Raw genomic sequence first — 27908 nt, forward strand, 5'->3', positions numbered from 1 at the left:
CTGTTTCCAATTCTGGGAAATAGGGCTTAAAAACGTAGGAAATATAGTGACCTGTCTTGCTTCTATAATCCTTCTTTCCCAGTTTTGCACTGTCACTGACATGAGTTGCTGGTCTGTGCTTACAAATAATTATGCTGGTAACTTGGTTCTATTTATTAAATGACAAATTTTCATAAACATATAAAGAAGTGTTTTAAAATAAGTAATTTTTATCCAGTAAAGTCTAAATTTTACCATCCAAATCAATAGTTCATAATAATTGAGTCCTAAATTTCACAATGCATGAGACACTTAACATTTTAGTTTGGGTATTAGAGAAAGAAACTCAGCAATGATGTCAAAAATCGGAATGCTCCCTCCTTTCCCCACCCCACTCCCTGGGCTGTAACCGTGTGTGGCTTGTTTGTGCACTGCATTTGGTGGCAGCTGTCTCTGCCCAGAGCCTACCTTGACTTTTTGCTGGATTTGAGTTTTGGCGTGGCAGTTTTTGCTTTCTTTTCCTTTGGCTCTTTGGGAATCTTAGGGACTTTTGGGATCTTGGGCTCCTTGGGATCTTTTTTCTCCTTGGGTTCTTTCAGTTCCTTGGGATCTTTTTTTACCTTCGGCCTTTTCCTTTTCTTCTTTTCTTCATGGGACCCATCTAGTGAGTTCCTACTTAGTTCTTGGTTATCAACCCCACCAGGGAAGTCGTCTTTACCAAAACTCTTACTGGGATCCTCTGCAACAATGTGGTTGTTTTTCTTTTTCTTCTTCTTTTGCTGTGGCTGCTGCTCTATTGACGGCAGGTAATCCTCACTCTTCACTAGCTGAGCATTCGGTCCACTAACCTGAGTCATATCCGGCACTGGTTTCTCTAGAAAGGGCTCCGATGGAGAATGCTAAGAGACACAAATAGGAATTGAAATTAGTTTACCATTTTTCGTAGTGAAGAAAGGAACTGAAAGTTAGTGGCTGGTGTTTCTGACACTTATTCTATATTCAAGGTAGCAAATATTTTACTAAATACACAGTTTTTAAATCTATCATTTTTCTCTCACCCCAGAAAATACACTTCTTTAACAAGAAAGCTTTTAAATAGAGTAAAATATGGCAATTTAGTAATAGAGTAAAACATTCAGTTCAGGAAAAATAAATTCTCCTTCAGCTAAAGACAGTGTCCGTTTTCTCAGCAGCCTCTGTAGGAAATGGTGAATGACAAGAGAGCAGCAAAAGCTGAATCACAAAAATGAACTTAACTGTAATTATCTTCCTCTTGCAGGAATGAGAAACTCAAATAAGACGTACATAATTAATGCACTTTTAAAAAGAACAGGTATACCAAGCACCACAAGATTCAGGTGCTGCAAGAATTTAAAATCAAAGTATAAGCATATATATCTTATTCAGAACAGGTCATTTCTGATTTAAATGACATGAAAATGCCAAATTAAAACACATACCCTAAATTAATGACCTGAATTGGTTAAATTTCTTGCACTAATATGAGATGCTGACAGTGTTTTAAGTTATTAAAGCTTTACATTTCCAAATTTCACTGAGGAAGAGAGAACCCAAACAGACCATCTGGCAGGCCTTAAAGGAGATTCTGTCTTTCACTAAGAGCACACCCAGAGATGGTCTTAAATCAAATACAGTAGGGAGTACCAGCAATTGGGTGGGACACTGAGTGGTCAGCTGAGATCAGAGCCATCTCCACTGTCACTTATGACATTGAATGAACCTTGAAATACTTGAATGAACCAGAATATTTGAAAATGTTATGTCTGCAAGTGTCACTCATCTTCTGCCTTTTTCATATGCTACTCCAGACACTTATTAGTGTTAATAGCGACTATACTAGAAACAGCAACAACAATGGCTGTTAGTGTTTACTGAACAATCTCACCACGTTAGGAATGTGCTAAGCACTTTACATGCCTGACATTATTCAATCTTCACACCAGCCCTGTGAGCTGGGTATGAACGCGGATACTCTAAGATGCCATAACATGCCCAAGGAGTTACAGATGCTAAGTGACAGAACCAAGAATGACCTCTAAGCCGATGGCAGCAGAGCCCATGTCCCTCACCACACCACCTCCTGAAGAGGAGAGGGCAAGAGAGTCCAGGTCCAGGTCTGCAAAGGACTCAAGAGTAGTCCAGAAGCCACGAATCACCATCATCAGAGTACTATACATCAGATGCCAATCAACCAACCTTCACTGCACATCTATTCATGTCATGTACTGAGCCAGGTGCTTCTGGGAGTTAGCTCACCTGAACCTCACAGTGAAAATATAGTAATCTGCCCCAGTCTCTCAGAAGGGAAGTAAAGTCTGAGAAGCTTATTGACCACCCAAGGCCTCACAACAGGAAAAGGAGCTAAGAACTGAGTGAAGGTTTCCAAAATCCAGTGTGCTTCTGATTCTACTCATCTCCTGACATCTTACACATGAGCATTCTTTTGGAAAAGGATCCACAGGTTTCATTTGATTTGCAAAGTACTGAATGACCCAAAAAACATTTTAAAAATAATCACTGTCTGAAAAGAAAACAGTTATGCTGTTCCCACTAAAACCTACTTGGTCACTAAAGAAACCAACATTCAATTCTCCATTTGCACTAGTGTAAGAGAAAGAGCCCAGAACTGTGAGGTAAAAGGTAAAAAACACTCAGTCCAGAACTGCCATGAGCTATATTATCTGGGGAAAATCATTTCACTTATCTGAGGTTCATTTCCTTCATCTGCAAACTGAAGTGTCTGAGTTAGATGCTTTCCAAAATCTCTTTCAAAATCCTACTGTATTAGAGAAAATTTTAAAACACATATTATTACCCTTTCTCAGTCCTAGCTGAAAGAGAATGCACCTGGGAAAGAGTAAGGGTGTATATATATATAGAGAGAAGCCGGGGTAGAAGTTTGAGGAAGACACACAGGTGTAAATCTACATGAGGTTTCCACTCCTAACCAACCCTGAAAAACACTACCCTCTGCCCTCTATGTTTCCTTCAGAAACACTCTTAATAAACATCAGCCAAGGTGCTGTCCAAATCATCATTACCTCAGAATTCCTGGGATCTGACTGAACTGCCTTATTATATTTAAGTTGCTGAAGTTAATTGTCACCTATTATTTCCTAATGTAAATGCAAAGAAAAAGCCATATCTTTTTGAAAGGGATGTAGAGATCTAATCTATTTGGGACAAGCTATTTTTCAGGAAAGGAAAGAAAAAATATTTCCTGGAAAGAGAAGGAAAGAAAAAAGTCTACCAGTAAACAATGCTTAAAACTCAGAATGGTGAATTAATTCCAGATATACGTAGCTTTCTTTAATCTGCATGGTATAAACTCCAGTAATAAAGTGCCAGATTCTAATGAGAGATACCTGGTACACATGTATGAATTAGGAAATGCATATAACACCTCATACAAAAAGACTGGAAATTTATCTACACACTTTAGCATACAAATGATTTTAGATGCTTCTTGCTGTAATAAATGAAGCCATAAATTAGTATCCCTTTAAAAATTTAATCTTCCATAAGGAGGAAAAAAGTAGAGATTAAATATAAAAAATGGTATTCATCCTCTTTGATATGCAGCAAAATTATGTGTTGGTACTATATAAAATAGGGTGAAAAAGGTGCTCAGAAATATTATAGTGTTTACCAGACCAACATCTCCTTAAATCTTTTAGAGAAAAGCTGTTTTTGTAAACATTTAACAAAGAACAGATGGCCTGCCTTAATCACATAGGGGAGAAAAACTGGAGTTCACAGTAATACCCTGACAAAGTCTCCCAGGGCCACCCATGCCCCACCCCCCACCTACCCCCACCACCCCTATGCATGGTACAGTCTTCTCTGATGTTATTTAATTTTACAGTGGACATTCTCCCATCAATTTGCACTGCCTGACAGGTAATCAATGCCATTAACATCTGATATTACCATATATTCCTAAAACCTCTCATTAACTAGAGCAAATGTTGAGAATGTTAGATACCAAAGATATTTTTAAATATACCCTATAGGAGTTTGCTTGACACATTTTCTATCATAATTCACATGCTTGTTGGACTATTATAGAATATGTAAGGGCTGTGCCATAGACTTTTGGAACTAAAACAGAATGGCTGATACTTAAACTACAAAAATGATCTAAGGTGTGTGTGGTGTCAAAACAATTACCAGAAACAAGATAATCATTTTTTCCCCTAACTCCACTGTTTATAACATGTAAATTAGACTAACACACATACAAGTTATCTTATAAAAAACAGCAGAACAGACAGGATGCAAATTTAACCAAAGGAGAGCTGTGGTGAGGGCAGTGAGGGCAATCCCCCTGTCACCCAAAATGCTCAGGGGCATGCATCAGAAGGAAATGAAAAGGTAGTAAGAAGAAACTTTTCACCTAGCTCCAGTGTGCTTTTCCTCTAGCAATGATCAGCATTTTCTGGCCTAAAATGCTATTTTATTTAATAATGTTGTATCTTAATTACATTCTTGAAGGCTCAACCTGTTAACAATGTTAAGTAACATGAATGACCAATGCAATGTGCAATGTTTCCAACATGTGTGAACTAACATTTTACAGTACAGGACATCTATGGACAAATATTTATTTACTGAGTGATACAAACAAGTCTAAAATCAAAATACTACTTTATAGTAAAGATAAGATACCAACAACTGAACAAGTGTGACATGGTCCCTCTGGGAAACATGCCCCTCCCCACAAATCTGGCTGAAGGGAGGCACTTGTGCTCTCACAGGAAAGTAAGAGTCTGGTGAAGTGGCAGGCCAATTACATCAATACATCAAATACAAGCTTAAAACACACTAACCCATTATTTAAATGATTTGTGAAAACACAAATATTAACAATCACTTAAGATTAGGAAGTACTTTCAGGTTCTTTTAATGGCTTTGGAGACACATCTACTGACATTCTTCACTTTTATTTTTCCAGTATTCCCAGGGTCTTGATCCCTTGACATTCTTTTAAAAAGGAATCCCAGTATGAAAACTGAAGCTTAATCTTCCCAAAAAAGAGTATACAAGGGTTCAAAAGTGCACTTAGCAAAAGTTCAGAAGTCCTGTTGAGATACTAATACCCTTATCAATGACATTAATAAAACAAGTATGCACTTGTTTTTATTAATAACCCCATGAGCTTGGGGAGGAGGGTGATGTTACTGCTCACTCTTTTCTAAATGAGTGTCCAATTCATTTATTTGTTTGGCAAATATTTGAGGATATAACAGTAAATAAGACAGCAATAGTACCTGCTAGGCAAGAGCAGAGCACCTGCCCCAGGCTTAAAGAAAAAAGTCAGCCAGGCACTGTCTAGGGATCACTTCCTCAATGGACCCACAGCCTGAACAAGGAACTGTGCCTGAGCTGGAGTGACTAAAGGCATGAAAATGCATTACAAGCAAGCTTTTAAATCCATCTTTGCTGGGAAGTATCAAGATGAGCAGATAATTAGTTTGAATGGTCAACTGAAATAATTTTTAACTTTGATCCTTTGATGTAAAATAAGCATAAAAATATTAAGAAGATAATTAAGGGCTGGAATATTTTGTTTGACTAAATTTGATATTAGAGGCAGGGCCTCAAGTTCAGGCCTTTTATATATGCCAGCTAAGTTTTATTCAGCTCATTCTTAACAATTCCAGGAAAAATTACTTATTGAATGAGTACATTTATAAACACAAACACACCAATAAACAGCATGAGGCTTGGTGGTCATATGAATTAAGAAGGCAAAATGTATACAAAGTATTTTTTAAATCTAGGATATTAAAAGATGTAACCATGAGAAGATGACTTGGGCTACATAAGTTTAGAGATTTCTGGGCTAACCAAAGTTAAATAGCTTTCCTTACTGGGAATATAGTACACGGTGTGTCCTAAAGATATTTAACCAGGGTATATATGCCTTTTTCCCAAGAATATCTTGAATAAAAAATGTTCTTCACAATATACTTAGGATTATACTGATAGAGAACAGGGTTAATTCATCTACTCCTCTGCGATAGGGATAATAAGTGTGTGTATCTGTCTGTCCATCACAAAGCAGGGGTTATCAAATATTTTATAAAATAGCATATGACTCTATGAATGAATATAATTTTATATAAAATGCACTCAAACAGTTTCCTGAATTGGTAGTTTCCTTTATGCTCAATATAAGTTACTGGTAGGAATAAAATTGGAATATTATTATCATATAAGGATGACTTGTATTTTTTGTTACATACACAGTGAAGATAACTATCAAGTTAAATAAAATGAATGTTGAAACATAATGTAATAATCCATCTTCATGGGAACCTCAGAATCACTAAATTTTAGAATCAAAAAAATTTTTAATTACTGCTGAAATTTCATTTAAAATTCATCTGAAAGCATTTTTGAACATTTGGTTTTTCTGCTTTTGTTTTAATCTGTTTTTAATCTTAGAAGAGATTTGCCATACAAAATCTTAAATAGCTACAAATTAACATGAGCCACTTTTATGTCATCTAAATTATAAACACATTTTGAGTTAGTGGAGACAAAATAATGAAAATAATGAACCAAGCAGTCATGTTTAATATTAAACAGTTTTACACTGGATATTGAATACTGGCTGTCTTTCTACGTCTTTAAGAGTAGAACTAGACCATAGGACCAGTCAAACAGCATCTTTTTATGTGTAAAACAGTATGCTGCAGTTTCTACAGTAAGCTTAACCAGAACAACCAGCAGTGAAACTCTCCCAACGCTACCCCCTTTCTAAGTATCTGAGAAACCCTAAGCAGAGCAAACTCCCTCTCAGTGGAGGACAGCATCTGTGTGCTGTTCCTCAACCCACCGCAGCCCCCCTGGCCGTCTCCCATCCCTGTCCGTCTTCTGACCAGATTGTCTGCTGGGATGGGTGCAACCCACAGCCCGGCAGCACCTGCGAGGCTCAGCCCACTTGGGGAGCAGACCGGGGCCAGTGCTGGACGGTGTTTTTAAACCATGTGCTGTATGTGACATGTGCCGTGTGCTCTGCTAAGCATCTGACAAACCTTTTCTCCTTCAGTCCCTGTGATACCCCATGAGCTTCGGGAGGTGGGTGACATTACTGCTCACTCTTTTCTAATTGAGGAAACTCAAGTTTTAAGATGAACTTACCCAAAACTATAGAGTGAGAAATGGCAAAGCTGGAATTCAAACCCAAACGTGGCTACCAAGTCGGAGTGAATGTGATGGGGCCTGGCTGCAGGGGTCAGTGAGGAGCTGGCCACGCCCGCTCTGGCCCCAGCACAAGCCCTGGCAGCATGCCGGCTCCTCCAAAACCATAAAAGGCTGCGTTCTAAGACCCAAACCCTAATCTGCAGATTAGAATGACTCTTGATTTCCTATAAATTTGGAATTTTTGCCTTCAGAGGATCTGAGGAGAACCCTAGTTTAGTTCCAAACTAAAGCTGTAAAGAATCACTAACTTTTCTCCCAAAGATAAAAATGTGGATAAAAACTGACATTCATACTGTGCTTTGCAACTAACAAAAAATTATCTAGTTTGAATCTCAAAACCACCCTGTTTGATAGAAGCTAAATTCAATTCAATCAACGTGCTTTGTCCCAGAGATTGAACTGCATCTTCCAGAACCAGAAAAAGATAAGCCACTTCTTGCCCTGCCTTAAAAACTCCTAGAACCACTTAAAAAGAGCAGCTTATATGATTTTTAAAAATTCAATGTACTGTATTTCAAGAAATCTAATATAGTCAGTCCTTTTCTCCAGTTTGGTAACAGATCATTCTACTTCTTAGGAAAAGTCACCCAGATGAAGTAACAGGTTTGCATTTAAGTAGTTGAAATAATGTGTTGTACACATGTGCACACAACACACATATACACATACCCATCCCTAGAGCATGGAGTTGAAATGATGTTAAATTGAACATACTTTTGATGTAGTTCCATTGCTTCACAAATGCTTGGAGGATTACCTTAATTATTTACACAAGACTTGAAATATATTTTTACATGTGTTAGTTTTCCAAAATGTTATGCAGATAATCAGACTGTGTTCCTGATCTTGAGAATCTCCCATCCCTGAAGTTCTTTTAAAAGAGGTAAGAGAAATATAGAGAAGCCAACAAAACCTATCGCTACTTTGGGCAGGAGAGAAACAGAAACAACCACAAATCTGACGCAGTTCAAAGCCCATAGCAGTAATAGGCAACAACTTCTTAGTCTCTTGGGCAACAAGCAGAGGGGTAGCCACTGCAGGCAACCGGTCTGCCCACCCATGAAGACTACACCCATTTTCCTCCAACAGCAATCCCCCAGGAAAAGAGGGGTCTGCACCACAGACATCACGGTGACTCTGACTTAAGACAGTGAATTAAAGTATGAACCCATCAGAGGAACCTGAGTGAGATGCAGTCATACGTGTCTCACCCTCTTGTTCTGAATTTCTTAGTTAATTAAGGCACATCAAGTGTTATCTTTTACCAGACATTACTTTCTAGAAGTAAAATCAGAAAAGATCATGAATACACACTCAGGGGCCCTAACAATTTTAATGTCTCCCCTTCCCTCTTTTCTTTCTTTCCTCACCACCTTGCACTTAGTGTCCCCTTAGTAGGGTTGACTCAATAAATATCAATGAATGAGAATCTACAGAACCAATTCCTAGTTTGCAGGCATTTGTCCTGCTAATTTCAAGTTAGCTCTTAGCTCCATACTGTTCTCAAAGGGGTGTCTGGAGGCTTGAATTTGGCAGAAGACATCCAGGCCTGACTTTACCAGCCTGCCAGGGATCAAACTCAGCATAACATAAGACAACAGTGCTTCCGGGCCAGTCAAAACATTGGCATAAACAGATCGATCCTATTTGAAGACACTAAAGGCAAAGAACTTACACTTAAACAGTTATATTCAATTCAGTAATTTCTCACTGTACACTTACATTGTATTTTGGTATACCTGATAGCAAGTTTGATCCTTAAATTGGAAAAGGTGGCATGAATAGAGTCTGTTTCTAGAAAAGCAATTTATGCACAGTGTGTATTTAGTTTTCTACTATTCTATAAACGTTAATATTAAATGTAACTTACTAATGCTATTCCTGTAATTTTAAAGAGTCAAACTTCAATAGACTGAAAGGTAGGTGTGCCTTTATCTAACACTGAACAATTCCAGGAGTTTGTGTGGAAATGAAAATAGAACAATCTTTGACGGGAAAAAAATCAATTTATAAAGAGCTCAGTGATAAAGCTAATTTACACACGCTAGGCAAGTTCTTCAGAATTCAGACTGTGAGTCTAGCAAATTTAGTTGACAATAAATGCTTAATGATGAACTTCTCTGGTCCTATAAAAACTCGTTCTCATCTAGTAGGAGGCAAGATTCTAAGAAGGCCGTATGATCTCCACCCCTTGGTTGGCAGGGTCGGGGGCAGGGCAACCCGCATCTTCTCAGCAGTAGACATGGCGAAGTAAGGATTTCACTGGCGTGACTAAGATTCCAAATCCATTGGCTGTGAGTTACTCAAAGGGAAGATCATCCTGGATGGGCCTGGTTTAATCAGGGGAGACTTGTAAAGAGGGTTTGGGCTCTCTCTGAGGGTTGGAGAGTCTCTCTCTGTTGCTGGCTTGGAGGAAGCAAGTGACGGCATTGGGGAACCCATCACAATAAGTAACTAAGGGCAGCCTTTAAGGCAGAAGGTGGTCCCAGTGACAACCTGCAAGAACACAAGCCCCCAGAGGCACAACCACAGGAAATGAATTCTGTCAACAAGCCACGTGGACTTGGAAATGAATTCTTCCTCCGTCAAGACTCGGGATGACAATGCAGTCCTGATGCCTGACTGCAGCTTAGTGGGACCCTCAGTGGGGGACCCAGCTAAACTGTGCTCCAACTCTTGACTCACAGAAACTGGGACATCAGAAAAGGATATTATTTTAAGCCACAAAATTTGTGGTGATTTGTTACACAGCAGTAAACAACTAAGGCATACCTTAAAATCCTGCAGAAGCCTCATCTGAAATTTTTTCACTTCTTTTTTCCCTTCCAGGATCCACCTTTCCATGCTAGACATTTATCCTTCCACATAAAGACAGACAGCAAACAGGATTTCTTTACACCTTTGCAATGCTCCTAACAATGATAATAACACTGAGCACTTTTTGTGCCAAGCACCATTCCAGCTTCCCAATAACCTTATGAAATTATCCCCATTTTATAAATGGGAAAACTAAGGCACACAAAGAGATTAATGCATTTGCCAAAAGTCAGAAAAAGTTGGTTATAAGCAGAGTCAGTATTTAACCCTGGCAGCGTCTCTGCAGAGCCCATGTGTCAACCAGTACACCTACTACCTAATCACTGTAGCTCATGCACGCCTGCTGAAGGGACTCCAAAGAAGGAAGATGATAAGATAGCAGAGAAAGCTGGGTGTAAGGTGACCACTGGACAGAGATGGGACCCACTCAGGCAAGAAGGGCCCAGATGAAACACAGGGTGTTGCTGTTACAGGCAAGCTGGAGCCTGACATTCAGTTAACTACCACTGAAATCATCACAGGGAGAGGATTTTTTAAAAGAAAATATCTTTATTTTCAAGTAAATATATATATATACATACATATATATATATATATGTATGTATATATATATATATAACTGCACTATAAACAATATTAGAGGTTCCTGATACTTATTTTAAAAGAAAGTTCATTACACATTAGAAACAGTTTAACACTTAAAGGGGATTGCGTCCCCATGACTCCTTCCAGCTGGAATTACACATGAAACAGAAGATACCAAAGCAATTAAGTATTTTATAAACACTGCTGAGGGGTCAAGAAGAGGGAGGTTCATTCACTGACTAATAATGCAACAATAAACAAACAGCAATGTTATGCAACTGAGAAAATTATTATAATTGAATCTACACAGCTGGGCAAGAATAGAAGCCTGTTTATGGTATATTAGCTCACAAATGCTTTCTGTGGGTAGGTTTTAGTTTTAGAACTGTTTCAGATTTGAGTCGCTTTTATAGTCAGATTTTCTTCTGTTAACTGAATATGATTCTACAATTACAACTAAAGAACAGAAAACAACTTAATGAACTGCCCCACCAATTATTTAATGTTCTATTTATACAACAGAGAAATAAACGTGTACATAATGATTAAAAGTTAAACTTTCCTGAGATGTACTCATTTTAGATGAGTACATTTTACCTTGTTTGTACACAGCAATATGAATAATGAAGGACTTTGACTCCTTAGCAAACTGAGGGGAAAAGCCCAGAACAAAGTAGCTTTTCACATTTTAACATTTAGCTCCTGCTGTGATCCTGGAGTTTTCCTTCACACCTTGATATTTTCCCATTTGCAGAAGTTAGGCAGAGAAACACTTAAGTTTACACAGATGTGTCACAAAAGAGAGAGTCCTATTTGAACTGTTGAAGGCACCACATTACAGTCAGAGAAACATTATTATTTTATTGGGTTTAAGAAGAAGCTTGGTAAAAAGCCACTATCTTTCCAGCAATTAAATGTAGTTAAAACGCAAACCAAAACAAAGTGAGTTGCTTTTTGGAAGGTAGTCTAGCTAGATTTTATCCTTACTACTACATGGAATTGTTTCTTAGTTAAATGACTAAGTATGAACAATTTTGTGATCGTCAAGTTCCCGTCTGCATAAAACCTAACTAACTTCAAACACAAATGGATGATTAGCTAACCATCAGGGCAGAGGTACGAATGTATCTTCAACAGGCACACATTTTACATCAATGATATCTATTTTTATGAGATAAAAGTACTAAAGCTTTAATGGTGGCAATTAAAACAGCCAAGAGTTTGAGTAGCTCGATGGCTGAGTCACAGACCTTTTACGTATAATGGGATCCATTATATCCCTGAACTCAGTTTGAGGGAGTAAAAGAAGAACAGATTTTTAAATATGGTATAAAACAGTAGCACCCTCTGAACTAAGCTGTTTTAGTTTAAACTGCTATGTGACTTACCCTATGTCTTAATGTCAGCATCAATTCGGCACCCTCCTTTAACGTTGGATACTTGTGTCCATCTAAAAATATTTGAACAATTTGAGAATGCTACAAAGATGCTATTATGTAACGATTTCTACTTAAGTAACTTGTTTCTATATATTTGCATTAAGAAATCCACCCATTTTGAAAATGTGTAACTTCAGATGATTTCTGACAAAACATCATCATTTGTGCCTAAAATATATTTTGATATTTTCTTTTAAAATATGGTTCAGGGGAAATGAATAAGAATGTTAATTATTCCCAGTAAGATGGTGTGTTTTAGCGATATTTATGCATGAACAACAGCAAGGAAGTGGGGCTTTTTTCATGGTAGTTTTGATTATTCAAAATATCGGGATAATAAGCGCTGCAGTTGCAAAATTCAGAAACTATCTAACGTCTAGTCCAACTCTAACCAGTACTTTATTTGAAGAACCTGAAGATGTTCTTTTTAGCTTCTATTATAGCAAATTCAGAAATGTAAACAGAAATTATCTTGGGAACAATCTCACAAATTTTTTTATCTATTACCACCATCATCCCTAGGACCTGGCAAACAGGAAACAACACACAAACATATTTACCTCCAACCAGGAAGGACCAAACTAGCAGCGATGAAGGGTGGCCACAGAGCAGCCTTGGCCCAGATGGCCCAAAGGCGGCCAAGGTCTCACAGGGTTATGTGGACCTGCAGCCCCCACCGAGTCCACCAGCATTAGATGAAGAACACCAGATGCTTACTTGGGTATATTCCTCTACATTGCTGGCAACTCATTTTGGAAAAGTTGTCAAAAGTTAGAACAGTAGGATGGACTTCAGGATTCACTGTCAAGGCTGGTTTGTGACCCAGTGGGGAGACAATCCCTCAAGAAGCCTCACCTTCCTATCTGTAAGATGGAAGAAGTTGAACAAGTTGACCTATAAAGTCCCTTCTAATTCTAAGGCTCTGGGTCTCCACTGTTAAAAGCTGGCTTCAGTCCTGCTCAAATGATATATCCATAAAGAAATGAGCATTTGTAAGGCCCAGTAGGGAAGTAGAGATAATTTTAGAGGGAAATATTACAGAAGCTTCTTGGATAAACACAAAGAAATTTAAGTGATTTGAAAACCTACAACAGAAAGCCCGAAATTAAGTAAGACATACCAGAATTACTGCCACAAATCTTAAAATATACAATTTACTTTTCCCATTAAAAAAAGGAAAACAGGATTCTAATGCAACATAAACTCATTTCATAGATACCTCACTAACATCTACTAGTTCTTCTCACAGTAAGCTTAGTCTCTGCTCAATATAACATCATAAAATATTATTTGTTGAACACCTCATTATGCACAGAATAATGATGAGGTATACCTCATGTTTGTGCACCTCTTAAGTCAGAGATCCATATTAGACAAGCCAGGGACAGGTGACAGGGAAGAGGGAAGAGCAAAGAAGGCAAAACGAATAAAACACAGAAGTCCCTGAGCAGGGGCCCTGGGCCCACAAGAAATCACAAAGCCAAGCCACTCTCTCTTACCCAGAAAAGGTCTACTGAGACTTCTGGAGGGGAACCATGCTGAATTCAAGGAGACAGGGACAGGAAATTTCAGGGACCCAAACTACCACTGGCACAGCTCAGTATGAGCTGCAGCAGCGGGTGCCCACCAGAGTGCCAGAAGCTTCAGAAGCCAAGGAGCACCAGCCAGGCAAACCGTACGCAGGCTCCAGTCACACCAATGCACTCTAAACAACCCTCTAAGAAAAGCAATGTAAAAAGTCTGCCTCACGAATAATTTAAATGGCTATACTGTCCAAATTTGTCCACCAGCCTACTCTTGGTTTTGCCTATTGCCTTCTCACAGTTCTCTCCATCCACAGTATCATTCCACCCCTCATCCAGATTTCAAATATTCATTGAGCCTTTCTTGACCCCACATCCTCTAGCTCCCGACACCTTTTCTTTGTTCCCCTGTAGAGCAGACTCCATGAAAAGGGGACATTCTTTGCTGTCTTCCTCCTCCTTCTTTGGTCCTCAAAGTGATCTCTATAACCACACTAACATTCTACAAAAGCACCCTCAGCAAGAAGACCTCAAATGCCTCCTCTGCCCGTCACTGCTCCTGACGCAGTGCTCACTCCCAGCTTCTTCACACGACCTGCAGGACAGCCCACTGTCCTCCTACCCTGCAGACTCTGCTGGTTTCTCAACAGCTTCTCCACCTGTAACTTCCAAGACGTTCAAGCCTTCATGTTTGGATCCCAGCTCTCTCTATGCTTCCTCCCTCACCAGGCACCATTGCTCTAAACAGTACGTATAGGCTGATGATTCCCAAAGTTCTTTCTCATGCTTCAGCCACCCTCTTGAACTCTATTCTTCTCTATCCAACTGTCTATTTTATATACCCACATGACTATCCCAACAGGCATCTCAAACTTAATGCATGCTAAAACAAATTCTTGACTTTTCCAGAAAACTGCATCTCCATAAACTTATCCACGAGCAGCAGAAGTCAGAGACATGGAGTTATCCTGACTCTTCACTTCATCTCCCATACCACCTTCAGTGCAATCTCTAAAGCCTGTACACTCCTGTATGGACCTTCAACACAGACAGCAAATACCCTTCAATGACCTTTCCCACTAGCTCTGGACTACTATAACAGCCTCTATAACTGACCCCTATGATTTCTAGCCTTGTCCTCTGCCCCACTCTATTTGCTACACAGCCTGAGCTGTCCTTAAAAAATTTAAATCAGATCATGTCACATTTCCATTCAAAACTTCCTCTGATATTTTCTCATTTCATTCCCAGTAACTTCTGAAATCCTCACCATGGCCTTCGAGGCCTTAAAATGATATGGACCTGCCTAATCTCAGCTCCTATGATTCTCCCCCTTGGCTCCCTTCCTCTCCATCTACATGGATTCTTTGCTTACAAGTAAGGAAGGGCAAAGGCCCTTCTGCCTCAGGGCCTTTGCACAGGCTGCATCTGCCTCAGAACTCTGTGCCCAAATATCTCCATGGCTACTTTCCTGTTTCCTTCAAGAGGGCTTGGGCAGCAATAGATTAAAGCAAATGTGACAAAATGTTAACGAGTAGTGATTTTAGGTGAAGGACAAATAGGTGTTCCTTACATTATTCCTTCAAGTTTTCTGAGGACTTGAAATTTTCCAAAATCAAATTTGGAGGGGGGAAACCTCTTTGCTACCACATTATTCCTTTCATACCTTGTCTCTGTACCCTTTTCTCTCAATCACAGCAGACCCAGATGCTCATTTCCACCTAATACTGGATATTTCCCCCAGCTCCTTAAGATCAGCAGGCCAAATATCAGAATCACTTTTTCTCCACCCACAACCCTGTTTTCTCATCTTGGTTAATGTTACTGTGATTCCCAGTCACCCACCCTTGTTCCTTCCTCATGCTCACTGGCCACATCCAGCCCATAATTAAGCCCTGTCTCTCCTCTATCCACACTTCTGTGGCCCAGGTCTACACCAAAGGGCTTCTTTGCCAGTCCTCCTCCCACTGGGCTCACCTTCTTCGTGGACTCTCCCTGTATGGTAACAGAGATCACTCTAAAACAAATCACCTATGCTGCTTTTCTTTGTACGATTTGTCAGTGGTTCCCCATTAACTCCATTTAAAACTGAGACTCTCAGTGTGGCCAGAAAGGGTCTTCCCCAAGCCCACCTTTCCAGACTCCAGGTCCTGCCTTTCCCCACCACACTTGCTGGCCCCTGCAAGCTGACAACTGCAATCATATATACACACTGTGCTCTTCCCAACATGATGCCTGCAGACATGTCACTCCTCCTGCCTGGAGTATTGGGTCCTACCCTCTCCTCCCAGTTAAATCCTACTCAATCTTCAAAACTCAGTTGAAACATAACCTCTTCATGAGGCCCTCCCCAGTCTCTCCAAATACCCTCACTAGGCCAAGTAACATTTATCACATTGCTTGACTATCTATTATTAGATCCTTCTAGTCTCCTGGTCTATGAGACCCTGAAGGACAGATAACCACACATTATATTCCTGTTTTTATATATACAAGTATGTGTGTATCCCCAACATCCAAAGCAGGGGGTGATGCATACACAGGCTTAGTATTTACTGACTGATTATTAAATCCCCCCCAGCCTCCTTCAAATGTTAGCACTGATATCACATCTCCAACCCCAGTCCTGCTCACACGCGTGCTCTCTGGACATCCTTACTGCGTTTGTTTTCATCTTGCAACAGCTGTGCCTCCAAGGTGGAGAGAAGAGTGCCTCAAACAACAATCAATGCATAAGCAGTGAATTCACATCTTATTGACTGCTCCAAAGTAATGCTGAAATAGTTGCTGTCCTTGGAAGGATCATGCTCTGTGTTGTGTCTGAACAAATTTCTCCCTTATCACTCCTTTTCCCTTGACTCAAGTGTCACCTTTCTTCTTGGCCTTGCACTTTTACTCCCATACAAGACTGCATTTTTCTTTTTCGTTGCAGTTACATCACTGTATAACTGGGATTTTTTAAGAGGAGAATAGCTTGTTTTTATGTCTCCATGACCTCACACAGTGACTGGCACGTTGCAAATGCTCAACAAGGTTAACTAATGAATGGCTGGATGGGGTTCTCACTTCATCTTCGACTATCCTAAGCAAGACTCACAGACAACAAATGTCGCCTCTCTCCTATGAACTGATCATGATCCCTCACCTCATTCCCTGAGAAATACTGCCCAACAAAAGTATGCTCTGGAAAGAGACCCAGAAAGAGACTTAGAAAAAGTTCTCAGAATTTGACCTCTAAAAATGAAAAAATACATTTTCCAGTAATTGCTGAACCACACTGATAATATATTTTTTAACCAAAAAAAGTCTTAGGACTTTACTGTATGTGAAGTTTAAAACAAACTTGAAAATTCTAATGGCTTATGAACTATGAAATACTTCAGTGGTTTTAGATGGAAGGTTAAGTCACGTTTACAAATTCTGATACCTGTATGCTTCTCCTTTTTGCTCTGACCACAGTCCTCTACTGGTGGGGGCTGGAAGGGAATGATTATTTATCTTCCACTGAAGCCCAAGAAGTGGGACCTCCAGCCAGAAAAAAGCTGGAGACAGGATGCCTGAGAAGGCAGTTGGCTGGAAGGGAATTGAGAGCCCAAGATGTCTATCCTGGGTGGGAAGAGCCTCAGTTCCCCTCCCCAGGGCCCAGGATCATAAAGCCTAAACTAAGCTCCTTGTCGATGAAGCCCGGCACCCTACACAAACCCCAGACTTCAAAACTTAACTCACCATCTCACTCCTGCTGCTCTACTCCTGAAAACAAACAAGACCCTTGTATTCCTGTTCCTGATTCTACCCAATTGTGAGGTCACCAGGCACCTAGTAACCACATGAGAAACTTGGTGGTCGAGTTCTACCTCCTCAAGCTCTCCACACACCCTTCCACTGCCTCAACTCAAAAGGCACTACCTCCCAACCGTCTGTCCCCAAGGCCATGCTGATGCAGCAACACCAGACAGCATGGCTACTATGCACGTGGAATGTGGCAGGTCTGAACTGAGAAGAGCTGCAAGTACACGGTAACACCAGATCTCAGAGACAACAAAACAGAACATAGACTATCTCCTTCAGATTTTTATATTAAATATTATTTGCTGAAGGAATATCCAGATATACATGCTAAAACAACGTTTTAGACATATTAAATAAAATATATTGAAATGAATTTCACTGTTTTTTTTTGCTTTTTTAATGTGACAATTAGACCATTTTACACATGTGCCTCACATCCTGCTCCCACTGGATAGCGCTGCCCATTAAGTCTCTGTCTCCTTGCTGACCTTTCCCCTGTGGTCTTGCCTTCCCCACCCACCCTACCAGAGTCCCCCTAGTTACTGTCCGTGCCCTCACTCCTGGCTGGCTCCTACCCACCAGATACAGCTCAATCCAGAAGGCATCTCATCCGGCAGGATGTCCTAGATATCACTCTCCCACCAACACCCCTCTTCTCTCCCACACCTCTGCCCTAGCACACTGGAAAAACACCTGTAAATATATGGTCCATACCCTGAGGACATGACAGAAGATGACAGACTAGAACCCTAACCCTACTCAACTTAGAATACAGTGAGGGCAATGGAGTAGTTTAGCAAAAATAAAGCATAGCAGCAGCAACAGATTAATAATGTGGCATTAACAACAGTAATTTACAGACAATACACTCTGTACCAGGCACAATTCTAAGCAGACTACATGTAACATCTCACTTAACCTTCCTAACAACATTATTAGATAGATAATAGTATGATTCCCATTTTAGAGATGAGAAAACAGGCCCAGAGAAACTATGCAATTCAGCCAAGGTCACACAGCTCATTAAGTCAGAGAAACAGGACTCCAAAGCCACACCATTCAACACTGTGCCATGCTGCCTTCCAAAATGAGTCATCACATGGAGACAGCACAGCCTTCCCTGGGGGCATGGAGGAGAAGCTTAGCCCCCCCAGTCGGTGACTCAGGAAAGGCTTTGCAGAGACAGTGATTTCTAAACCACAGGTGAATGTTCTGGGCCAAGTGGCCTGGGGTGAAATGGTTTGGAAGAATTAAATCAGTTCACTGTGCCTGGGGAGAAGGAAGAAAGGGCTGTAGCTGGAGCATGATGGGGTTTTGTTTATTTGTGGCTTAGGAAGGAACTTTCTGAGAGTCCATGGAGACACAAGAAGTCTCAGCCAGAAGGCTGCTCTGACGGCCTGATCAAAAACAGGTGGACAGGACCCCTCCCACAGCACCAGGAAGGCAAGGGGCAGGAATACCACTGCACTGCTGCCTTACCCTCGCGGTGAGCCCAGCAGAACCTCTGCATCTCTTACCAAAGGGAAACCTGGACATCCCCAGTCTTCCAGAAGAACTCTCAGGTAGATGTTCTCTACCAGCACCGGCCAAGGGCTTCTGAAGAGTCTACTAACTTCATCCAACCGAGACATATATCTAGACTTTTAAGAAAATTTCTGATTACAAGATTGTGAATTAGAAATGTTATGAAACCACCAACATAAGCATTTCCCCAAGATACATGGCAAGTATACCAATGGGGATCAAAGCAATCAAAAAAGGCGTATCTTCTTTAAGCATCAGAATTTTTGCTTAAGGGTCTGGAGCAGAGGGAGTTAACCAAACAGCTAAGCAAACATGACATACCAGAGTGGACTGCAAAGTTCATATTCACAGTGAAGATGAAATGTGAGATTTAAAAGAAGTGCCTGTCTTAACAATTTAAGCAACACTGCAGATCCTCTGCCACCGAAGACACACACACACTTCATTCCTCTGCTTTTTAGTGTCACAGACAGTAGGAAAGAGGGATAGGAAATGCACAAAAACTGGTATGATCCCCTATCTATGATCTTCACGAGAAACTGATTTCTTATCCTGACTGAAAGATCTCTGTGGAAGTGTGGTACCTTGGAAGTATAGGAATTGTGTTTTTCAAGTAGACATCCTCCCATAAATATCTTCATAAGCATTAAGGCTGTCTATTTTTTACATGTTTAAAGATGGGGTCACCTGGAGGAAGGAGAGTAGAGACCAAAAATTAGTGAGACTTGGTTCCAATACTGGTCTTGCCACCAGCTAAATGCAACCACCCCCATTGTTAGCTTCCCTAGAGTATTCACTCAATCTTCACTTATTTCGCATGGTTAAGCACCACACTAAAAATTGTGTGCACATTCTTTCCTAAAATTATAAGTCTGGGCAGTTCAGAAGAGTTTTCTTACTCATCTTTGTATCTCAAGAGGCAATACAGCCTAGTGAACTGCTAAAATTCAGCTAAAATTCAACAACAAAAAAGAATTAAGCTGTTATACTGTAGGAAAGCATTTAAGAAAATGAAAAAGGTTTACTTTTAAGATTGAAACTGGTAAGATTCAATCCTCATCCAACCTCACAGCAGCAGCTCCCTCTTTGGGGTCCAAGACATCCATCCTGGTGACATTCTTCTGCCTCCTGACTGCTCTGATCATTGTACTTTCCTGGATCCTCTCGTCTAAAATATTTAGTGATAGGCTACCCTCTCCTCAGTTTCCTCTACCCATCTGCCTCATCCAAGCTTATGGCTGAAAATACCACCTATACAATGATAACTCTTAAATTCAGACCTCCCACCCAGCTCCTCCCCTACATCCTAAATTCCCATATCCAACTGCCCATGTGAAATCTCTGCTTGAATCTAATTAGCATCTCCAAATTAACATGTCTAAACCAAACTTAGGTTTTCTGCCCTAACCTTCTTTTGCCAGTATTCCTAGATCTTTCAAATGCTCAAGCTAAAGCACTGATGTCTCTCATTCTCTCCAACCCCATTTCCAATCCATCAGCAAATCCTGTGAGCACTACCTTGAAGTACATGGCCACTTCCTACTTCCACACCCCTAATTTAAGCCACCATTATTATACCTTGCCTGACCAACTGTCCTCCTGTGATACTGCATTTCCCTTCCTATCCATTTCTCGTTGAGTAGAGCAGAGCCTGCAAAATATACAATATATCAAATGCTCTCATGCTCAACACTCTTCAACAACTTTCAATCTCTCAGACTAAAATGTAAACACTTTACTACAGCCCACAATACCGTGCTTGATCTGTCCCGCTACTCCTCTAACCAAAGTTCCTACCACTGCACTCCACAAACACACTGGTGTCTTTGCTGTCTCTCAAATATACTAAGCATGCTGCCTCAGGGCCTTTGCACAGGCTACACTCACTTACCCCAGATGTTTACATGACCTGCTCCCTTTATTCAGGTTTTCTGCTTAGTGTCACCTCCTACGGAGGCATTTCTTAACCAACTTAGGCACGATATCACTCTCAATATTTAACTATCTTCTTATACAGTTTTATTTTCATTCATAACTCATCACACACACACACTTTGGTTACTGGTTGGTTGCCTCCCTCACTAGGATGTTAGCTTCATGCCTAAAATAATTCTTGGCACAGAATGGACAGTAATAAATTATTTCTTGAGCATTGTTGAATTAACAAAAACAAACAGATGAGAGAAATGTCTACTAAAGCAACATATCCTATAGAAAAGTAAAAAGGTACCCACATTAAGTTTTGGAAACACCAAGTGCAATAAAGAAAAATAAAATAAATGAAAGGTTGAATAAAAAACAATTTCTTAAACCTGATAAGAAGAAAGTATTAACAGGAAGGATACAGTCTGCTAGGGGCCTAAGTGACATTAGTTTAGTCATTTAGCCAACACGGTCCATAGTATATAAGGGATCAAGAAACACCTATAGCTTTGCTATGTGACAGAGATATAGAAAAGCCTAGATCGAAGTCCTAAATTAAGTAAACCTCATGAAAATTGATGCCTTTTGTTCCTACTGTACTCTCACTAAAGAAGGTCTGATTATGAATCTGGCTTCCTGTGCATATTGACAGCACAAAGAGGTGACAGTGGAAACTGTAAATATTGTAACTATTGTAAAGTATTGAATGGACTCCACTGTCTTCATATATCCTATTGTATCATCTTATCCAATCAAATTAATCCCAAAGAATCTAATCCACTCTGGATATAGCTATATTCCAGATTTCCAAAGCTGGAAACCTCTGTGAAGCCCTGTCTAACCCAAAAAGAATAGTTTATCCTGCACTGTAACTCAATCTGGTTCTTACCCTTTACCAACATTTATTACCCGGTGATACAGACACAGGCTTACCACTTGGTGCTAGCTACAAGTGAGCTCAGAGGCAAGAAAAAGGTATCATTCATCTTTACAGTCTCAGCATTTATCACATATTAGGCAGTCACTAAACATTTGACGGATGGATGAATGAATGAACCAGTGACCCTACTAAGACCCAACCATCCTCTGAGCCTCATCTGGGCAACATCCTCCTTTCCCAACAACCCAATTTTCTTCACACTCTAGCTTTAATAAGCTATTACAATACTTGGTTTTTACTAAAAGAATCTTTAACTCCATTTCATGGACACAAGTAAGAATAGAGGTGAGCATGGTATGTTTCACAGCCAGGGTGCTGGCATGACTAAGAGACATGGCTCGTCCCTGCATAGCAAGAGATGCTCCCCAATTACCCAGTACCAGGCCCCACTTAATTACAAGTTAAGTGACTTGTTTACTGTAAATGCTCTCTCTCCAAAAGACTGTAAAAAATAAAAGCCAAGTAGCAGGGTCCCCCCTATGGCAAAAATCAACCTGTATGCTCCCTTCTCTTGCAGGCACCAGACTCACTCTAGCTCAAGACATGGCGTGGAGGTGATGACTAGCACTCTGACTCAGCTTTACCTTCCCAGTCCCATACACAGTTTAAACTGTTTCTAAGTAAAAATAGGTTTTTGATGTTATAAGGAAATGTTATTTGGAATTTCCCGTAAAACCAGTTTTCCTCAAAGTGTGAACTGTGGACTCCTCTGAGTCTCAAAGATCCCTTTTCAGGAACCTACAAAATCTAAAATTTCTCATAAGATACTATGACATTCTTTGCCTTTTCACTGTGTTGACATTTATGCTGATGGAACCAACACCATCAAGGTAGTGACAGCAAATTATATGAGTAATCATTATTTCCTCATGGTCACAGACTCACATTAGGGAAAAAAAACTGTGAATTTAAGAATGTCCTTAACAAAACAGTAGAAACTGGTTTTGCTTATTCTTGACCACTGAGTACACATCTTTTTAACTGTTAGGGGGACGGGGGTCTGGGGACAGTGCAGGCAGTACAGGAAGTATAGGCAAAATGTTTGTGTGCACACAGAAGCACCAAGGCCATGGCCAGGAAAAGCATTCGTGTGATTGTTTTGAGCGATTAGGTTGAACTGGCCACTTTCATGGAATACTGTTTTTATTTGAAAGAATGACTGAAAGACAAACTGTGGTCATTCAGATTCAGGTTATCTGCCAGTGATTTTCTTGAAATGAATAAAGTGAGCCTGTCACTTCAAAGAAACTGACTGTGTTTATTTCAAGCAAAACTCAGAATTTTAAAAAGCTATGACCACAGTAAGCTTGACAACTTCCCAATCTTTAAAGACTTCTGGTAAGATAGTCTTATCACCATCTCAAGATTAACAAACGTGACTTTTCATATGTATACTAGGAATGTATCAATATTTGGAAGATTGGCAGAATTCAACAAACCAATGTTTTCTGAATGATCAATGTGTGATGTTACAAAGTCATACATGGTTAAAAGAGCCATTCAAAGTGCACAGATTTTAATATAACAGCATATGAGAAGTTAACTGATAGAGCCCCAGACCCCATACTTCAACTAACCTTTAAGGAATTACCACTTGTTGAGTTTGGAGTAGTGTTAAAGAATATGCATAATTATCTAAAAAGGTATTAAAATACTCTTCCCTTTTTTCTACTACATATATGTGTGAGGACAGATTATCTTCATAGACTTCAGTCAAAACAACACAGTACAACAGACTGAATGCTGCAACAGATAAGAGGATCCAGCTATCACTTCCATGGAGCCAGACATTAAATATTGACAAAAATATAAAACAATGCCACTCTTTTTCTACATTTTTCATTGGGAAAATTATTTTTTTTTATTTTCAAACTGTTACTTATATTAATGTAAAGGATTTGTTATTTTTAAATACTATTTTTTAAATTTTCAAATTTTAATTTCTAATGTAGTAAATACCCTCAGGGAAAAAAATCCTCATTAAAAAAGAAGCTCTTTGGGGTTTTCAATTCTTAAGGGCATTACATTGAACAAAACATAGTTGTGAAAAAATGAGCAGTTACCTGTAGATATTTCTATCATTTACTGAATGCTTTTGCCTCCTGTCTCTGTAACTAGGAAGGTAAATGTTCTTTCTTATGCTCATAACTTATTTTGTTATCTAGAATAACCCTGGAACCTAAATGTCAAAAGAGAATAATGCAAAATACATTCTTTGATGTCATTTGGACATCTCTGGTATCCATTCTCTACAGGTTAATAATCTAGTACTAATTAAAGTCTGTACAGTAAATCAACTTACTCAGTTACTTTGGTCTTGTTTCTGATTCACTTTGTGGGTGTACTAGCAGGCTATCCTACACAACTATCTATGGGAAAACTACCAACGATTTCCTACACAGACAGAGAATGGGTGACAAAGTTTTTTCTTTGCTCTGAAGTTTTTTCAAGCCAAAACTATCTCCGCCCAGCAGCCAGCCCTTCTGGGTCTGTGATGCACATCTGGGTTCCCAATGAACTTCTTCACAATACAGACCATGAGACCCAGGCCAGTGGCTTAGATCTCTCTGTTTAGATAATGTTTGAGTGATTCTGGTGTGCAAGAGATACTAAGAACCAATACCACAGTCATAATTGACACTCCAGTGGTATTCAAACCAAATGAAACACTAGAGAACTCTGAAGAGTTTTTAAGGGGCAAGGGTAGTTTTAGGGATCATTTACTGGTTTCCTAATGGCCACATGCACTGATCAGCCTTCTGCTGCTACTTCTTTTCCATCTTCTTTTTGGCCATCATTTCTTTTTACCGAAATGCCTTTGACTCATCCTGAATCTTATTATACTGCATTGCCCTGGGGTATAAAAATGTCTAGGACACCATCAACCAATGGTAAGAATACATTCTGTATCTTAGCAGCAAAGCAAAGAGTTTCGTTATGAAATACCACAGGGTATTTATTGGTCTGTTTAGTAAGATTATTTTAGAGAGATGACAGTTAAGGAGACAAACACATTTCAATGCATTTATTCTAACTGAAAAATGAAGTCAGAATCTTAAAATTGTTTTCAAAACTTTTTGAGAGGGCACAAATGTTTGGGAGCTACTGCTGTTTCCATTATGACTCTAGAATTGCACTATCCAAGATAACAGTCAGTAGTCCTATGTGGCTATTTAAAGCTTAAATTGGTTAAAATTTAGTTGTTCAGTAACACCAGCCACATTTCAAAAGTGGCTACAGGTTACCATAACGGACAGTGCAGAGAATGTTTCGATCATCCTAGAGAATTGCCATTGGATAGAGCTACTCTGGAATCTTCATCAACTATTTAATAAATGGCTGAATTCCATTCTAGGGGATATCTCTGATTTACCTACAATCATTTTCATGGCCTAATTGCCAGCAGAAGGTGAGAGATTTCCATCCAGTTGAAAAACCCATGTTAAGAACTCAATTTTCCAAATAGAAAGTTTGCCCTACAATCCTCTTATGTGGTTTCTAAGAAAGACTCTGCTCTCCACCAAAATTAGATACAAAAATAGTACTTTAGACTTTTTTTTTAATTGAGTTGAGATTCACAAGCTTTTGAGATAACAAAATTAACCATTTTAAAGTAAACAATTCAGTGGCATTTAATATATTCACAGTAATTTATAGACTCTTGATAACCTAAGAACTTGTCAAATTATCTTCTATCAAGGTCTTACTCATGACCTAATTCCAGGAGAGACTGCCTAAGTGATGCAACCCACTTACCCAAGGCATCTTAAGCCCACTTATTTTACCCAGCAGAATCTATGAGATTGTGTGTGCCTGGGCCAGATCAAGGTAACCCTTACAGGATGGCCTTCACCATATAGCACTGAGTGTCCCACCCTCAGATAGTATCATCAAGGAGCACAGAAGAAACTATCATACAGCGTGGTTGTGGGGGGAGGGGGCTACTTTCACATTTGTTGTAAAACTACTCTTGTCAAAAGAAGTATTTGTGATGCCAATCAATACCTGCTACATATTAGATGTACCACATAAAATCTCCTTTAGGATTTGATGCCAGGAAAATACCATAACTCTGAGGAAAAATGGAGGTAGGGAGTTCCTTCTTTCTTATGATGTGAAATATACATCTCATCACGTTTCCTTTTGCATCGTGAAAGCTCAATGTAATCTGATGTTCAGTCCCAGCAACCAAGGCCACTATTAACATACTTCCTTGCTCTTCCATTCCAGGACCCACTTTCCTGTTTCTGCTTAACACACACACACACACACACTCAAATCCTTTTTGTAAAACTATCAACTAAAGAGTATAACCTAGAGTTCTGTTAATTCCACTTACCCTCTGCCATCTATCAGACATCATATAAAATTTTGTGACAATATCAATCTTAGTGAAGGACTAAGCAATACATCCTAAAGTAAGACTGTAGAACAACTAACATTTCTCTGTCTTCAATGCCAAATAAATACACCAATACCTTCTGCTCAGTTACCACTGACCTGGAAATATGAAAAGTGTAGCTTAGGAGACCAATAAAGAGGATAGGGCTGTCAGCCATAAGCACTTAAGAAAATGTTTTGAATTTTTTTTTCTTTCAGAAATGAGACTGAATTTATTATCAACTTGTGAGAAATTTTTTTCAAGAAGAAACAATTTTATCAGTTGTGATAGCTTTTAATTTATGAAACCAAATAATTAAATAATAACTTTTTGAAATATAACATATTTTAAAATAAGACACTCTTTTCACATTACTTGAAACAGCACACTGTGTTTAGCAACAATTGGCTGGTATACAGTAAAAATGTATTCCAAAAATAGAGAAATGAATTGTGTCAGTGTCACCATGTATGGATCACCATATTCTGTCACTATCTAACAGTTCCAAAAGATATGAGTACCCGTGGTTTTCAGGCCATCTGGTAAGAGATGAGAGACAAAAAACGTAGAAACACAAAGTTTATACTGGCTTTACAGATAACAACAAAACCCCCTTTTCTAATTCTAACTGTATTCCACATCTTATTTTCAGGTAATTCAAATAATTTTTCTTCTTTGATTATACCTGAGCTGTCCAATATGTAAGTCACTAGTCACATGTGGCTACATAAATTTACATTAATTAAAATTAAGTAAGAATAAAACTGGAGCTCCTACCTCACAGCCTCATTGCAGGGGCTCAGTATATGGGTGTGGCTACTGCACAGGACACAGCACTTACAGAACATTCTCACCATTACAGAGAAGGTCACAGACGGTACGAGCTTATGTATTTTCTACAAACACATTATTAGTGTGGTATCAGAGAACATGGCATGCTTTCCTTAACAATTAACTTGGAAAACATTTGATACTTTCTGATAAACTTCAATATATAGGTAAGTATATTTAGAAGGTTTTTATCCCCTAAACCTTAATTAAATGAAAGTATCTGATAGGCCTAGATTGTAACCACTCTAGTATTTCCATTATATGAAGGGAGGATCTCATTTTATGTGCAGACTGTACATACAGTATGGTTTAATAAGTATATACATTATACATATTTAGTAAATACATATTTGATGGACACTAGATAATAACTAATAAGTTTCCCATATACTTTTTTCAATCTTATTTTCCTTCATCAATATTTTTACAAAAAGGAAAAAATTGTGATGCATAGTTTGAAGATGACAATCAAAAGGGTCCTTCCCCTTACAATCAAATTGGAGCAAAGATCTAACTGTGAACATTCCTAAAGAGCAAAACCATGGGTTCCAGGCTCAATTCTAATAAGAGTCTCTCCAGCTCTAACATTCTGCAGCTCTAAATAGTGAAATTTATAAAGTGGCCACAATGTTATGAGTTGCATAAAACTTGTTTCCAAAATTATGACCCTCACAAACTCTAATATGTGAATCAAATTCTTTGGTACCTTTTCTTAAATTTAGCTACTAAATTAAACTGCAATAATCCTTTTTATTTTCTTTTGTGACTCTCACTTTAAAACATAAAGTTACCTTTTAAAGAGAAAACATAGATTAGGATAAAGAAACATTAAAAAGATCCCAAGTGGCATGGCTCTCACAAACCAACAGTGCTCAGAAGTGCCTCAGCACCATTCCCCGGGAATCCAGTTACTAACACACATCACAGTACCGCCTCAAGGGGTG

The 27908-nt window shown here is 39.2% G+C and overlaps 1 protein-coding gene across 5 annotated transcripts in view; it reads right to left on the bottom strand.

The window, feature by feature from the left end:
• CHD7 (chromodomain helicase DNA binding protein 7) overlaps positions 1-27908 on the bottom strand; it is a 193253-nt gene that overhangs the window by 82361 nt on the left and 82984 nt on the right. For 4 of the 5 annotated variants that reach the window (XM_036907541.2, XM_036907542.2, XM_036907539.2 and 1 more), the window contains one exon: positions 448-878. In XM_036907541.2, coding sequence (XP_036763436.2) covers positions 448-878 — 431 coding nt within the window. Of the gene's footprint in view, positions 1-447; positions 879-18882; positions 19012-27908 lie in introns of those variants that run through there. The other variant, XM_036907545.2, reaches the window with a different exon arrangement.

Source organism: Manis pentadactyla, chromosome 3 (assembly GCF_030020395.1).
Source record: "Manis pentadactyla isolate mManPen7 chromosome 3, mManPen7.hap1, whole genome shotgun sequence".
Taxonomy (NCBI): Eukaryota; Metazoa; Chordata; class Mammalia; order Pholidota; family Manidae; genus Manis; species Manis pentadactyla.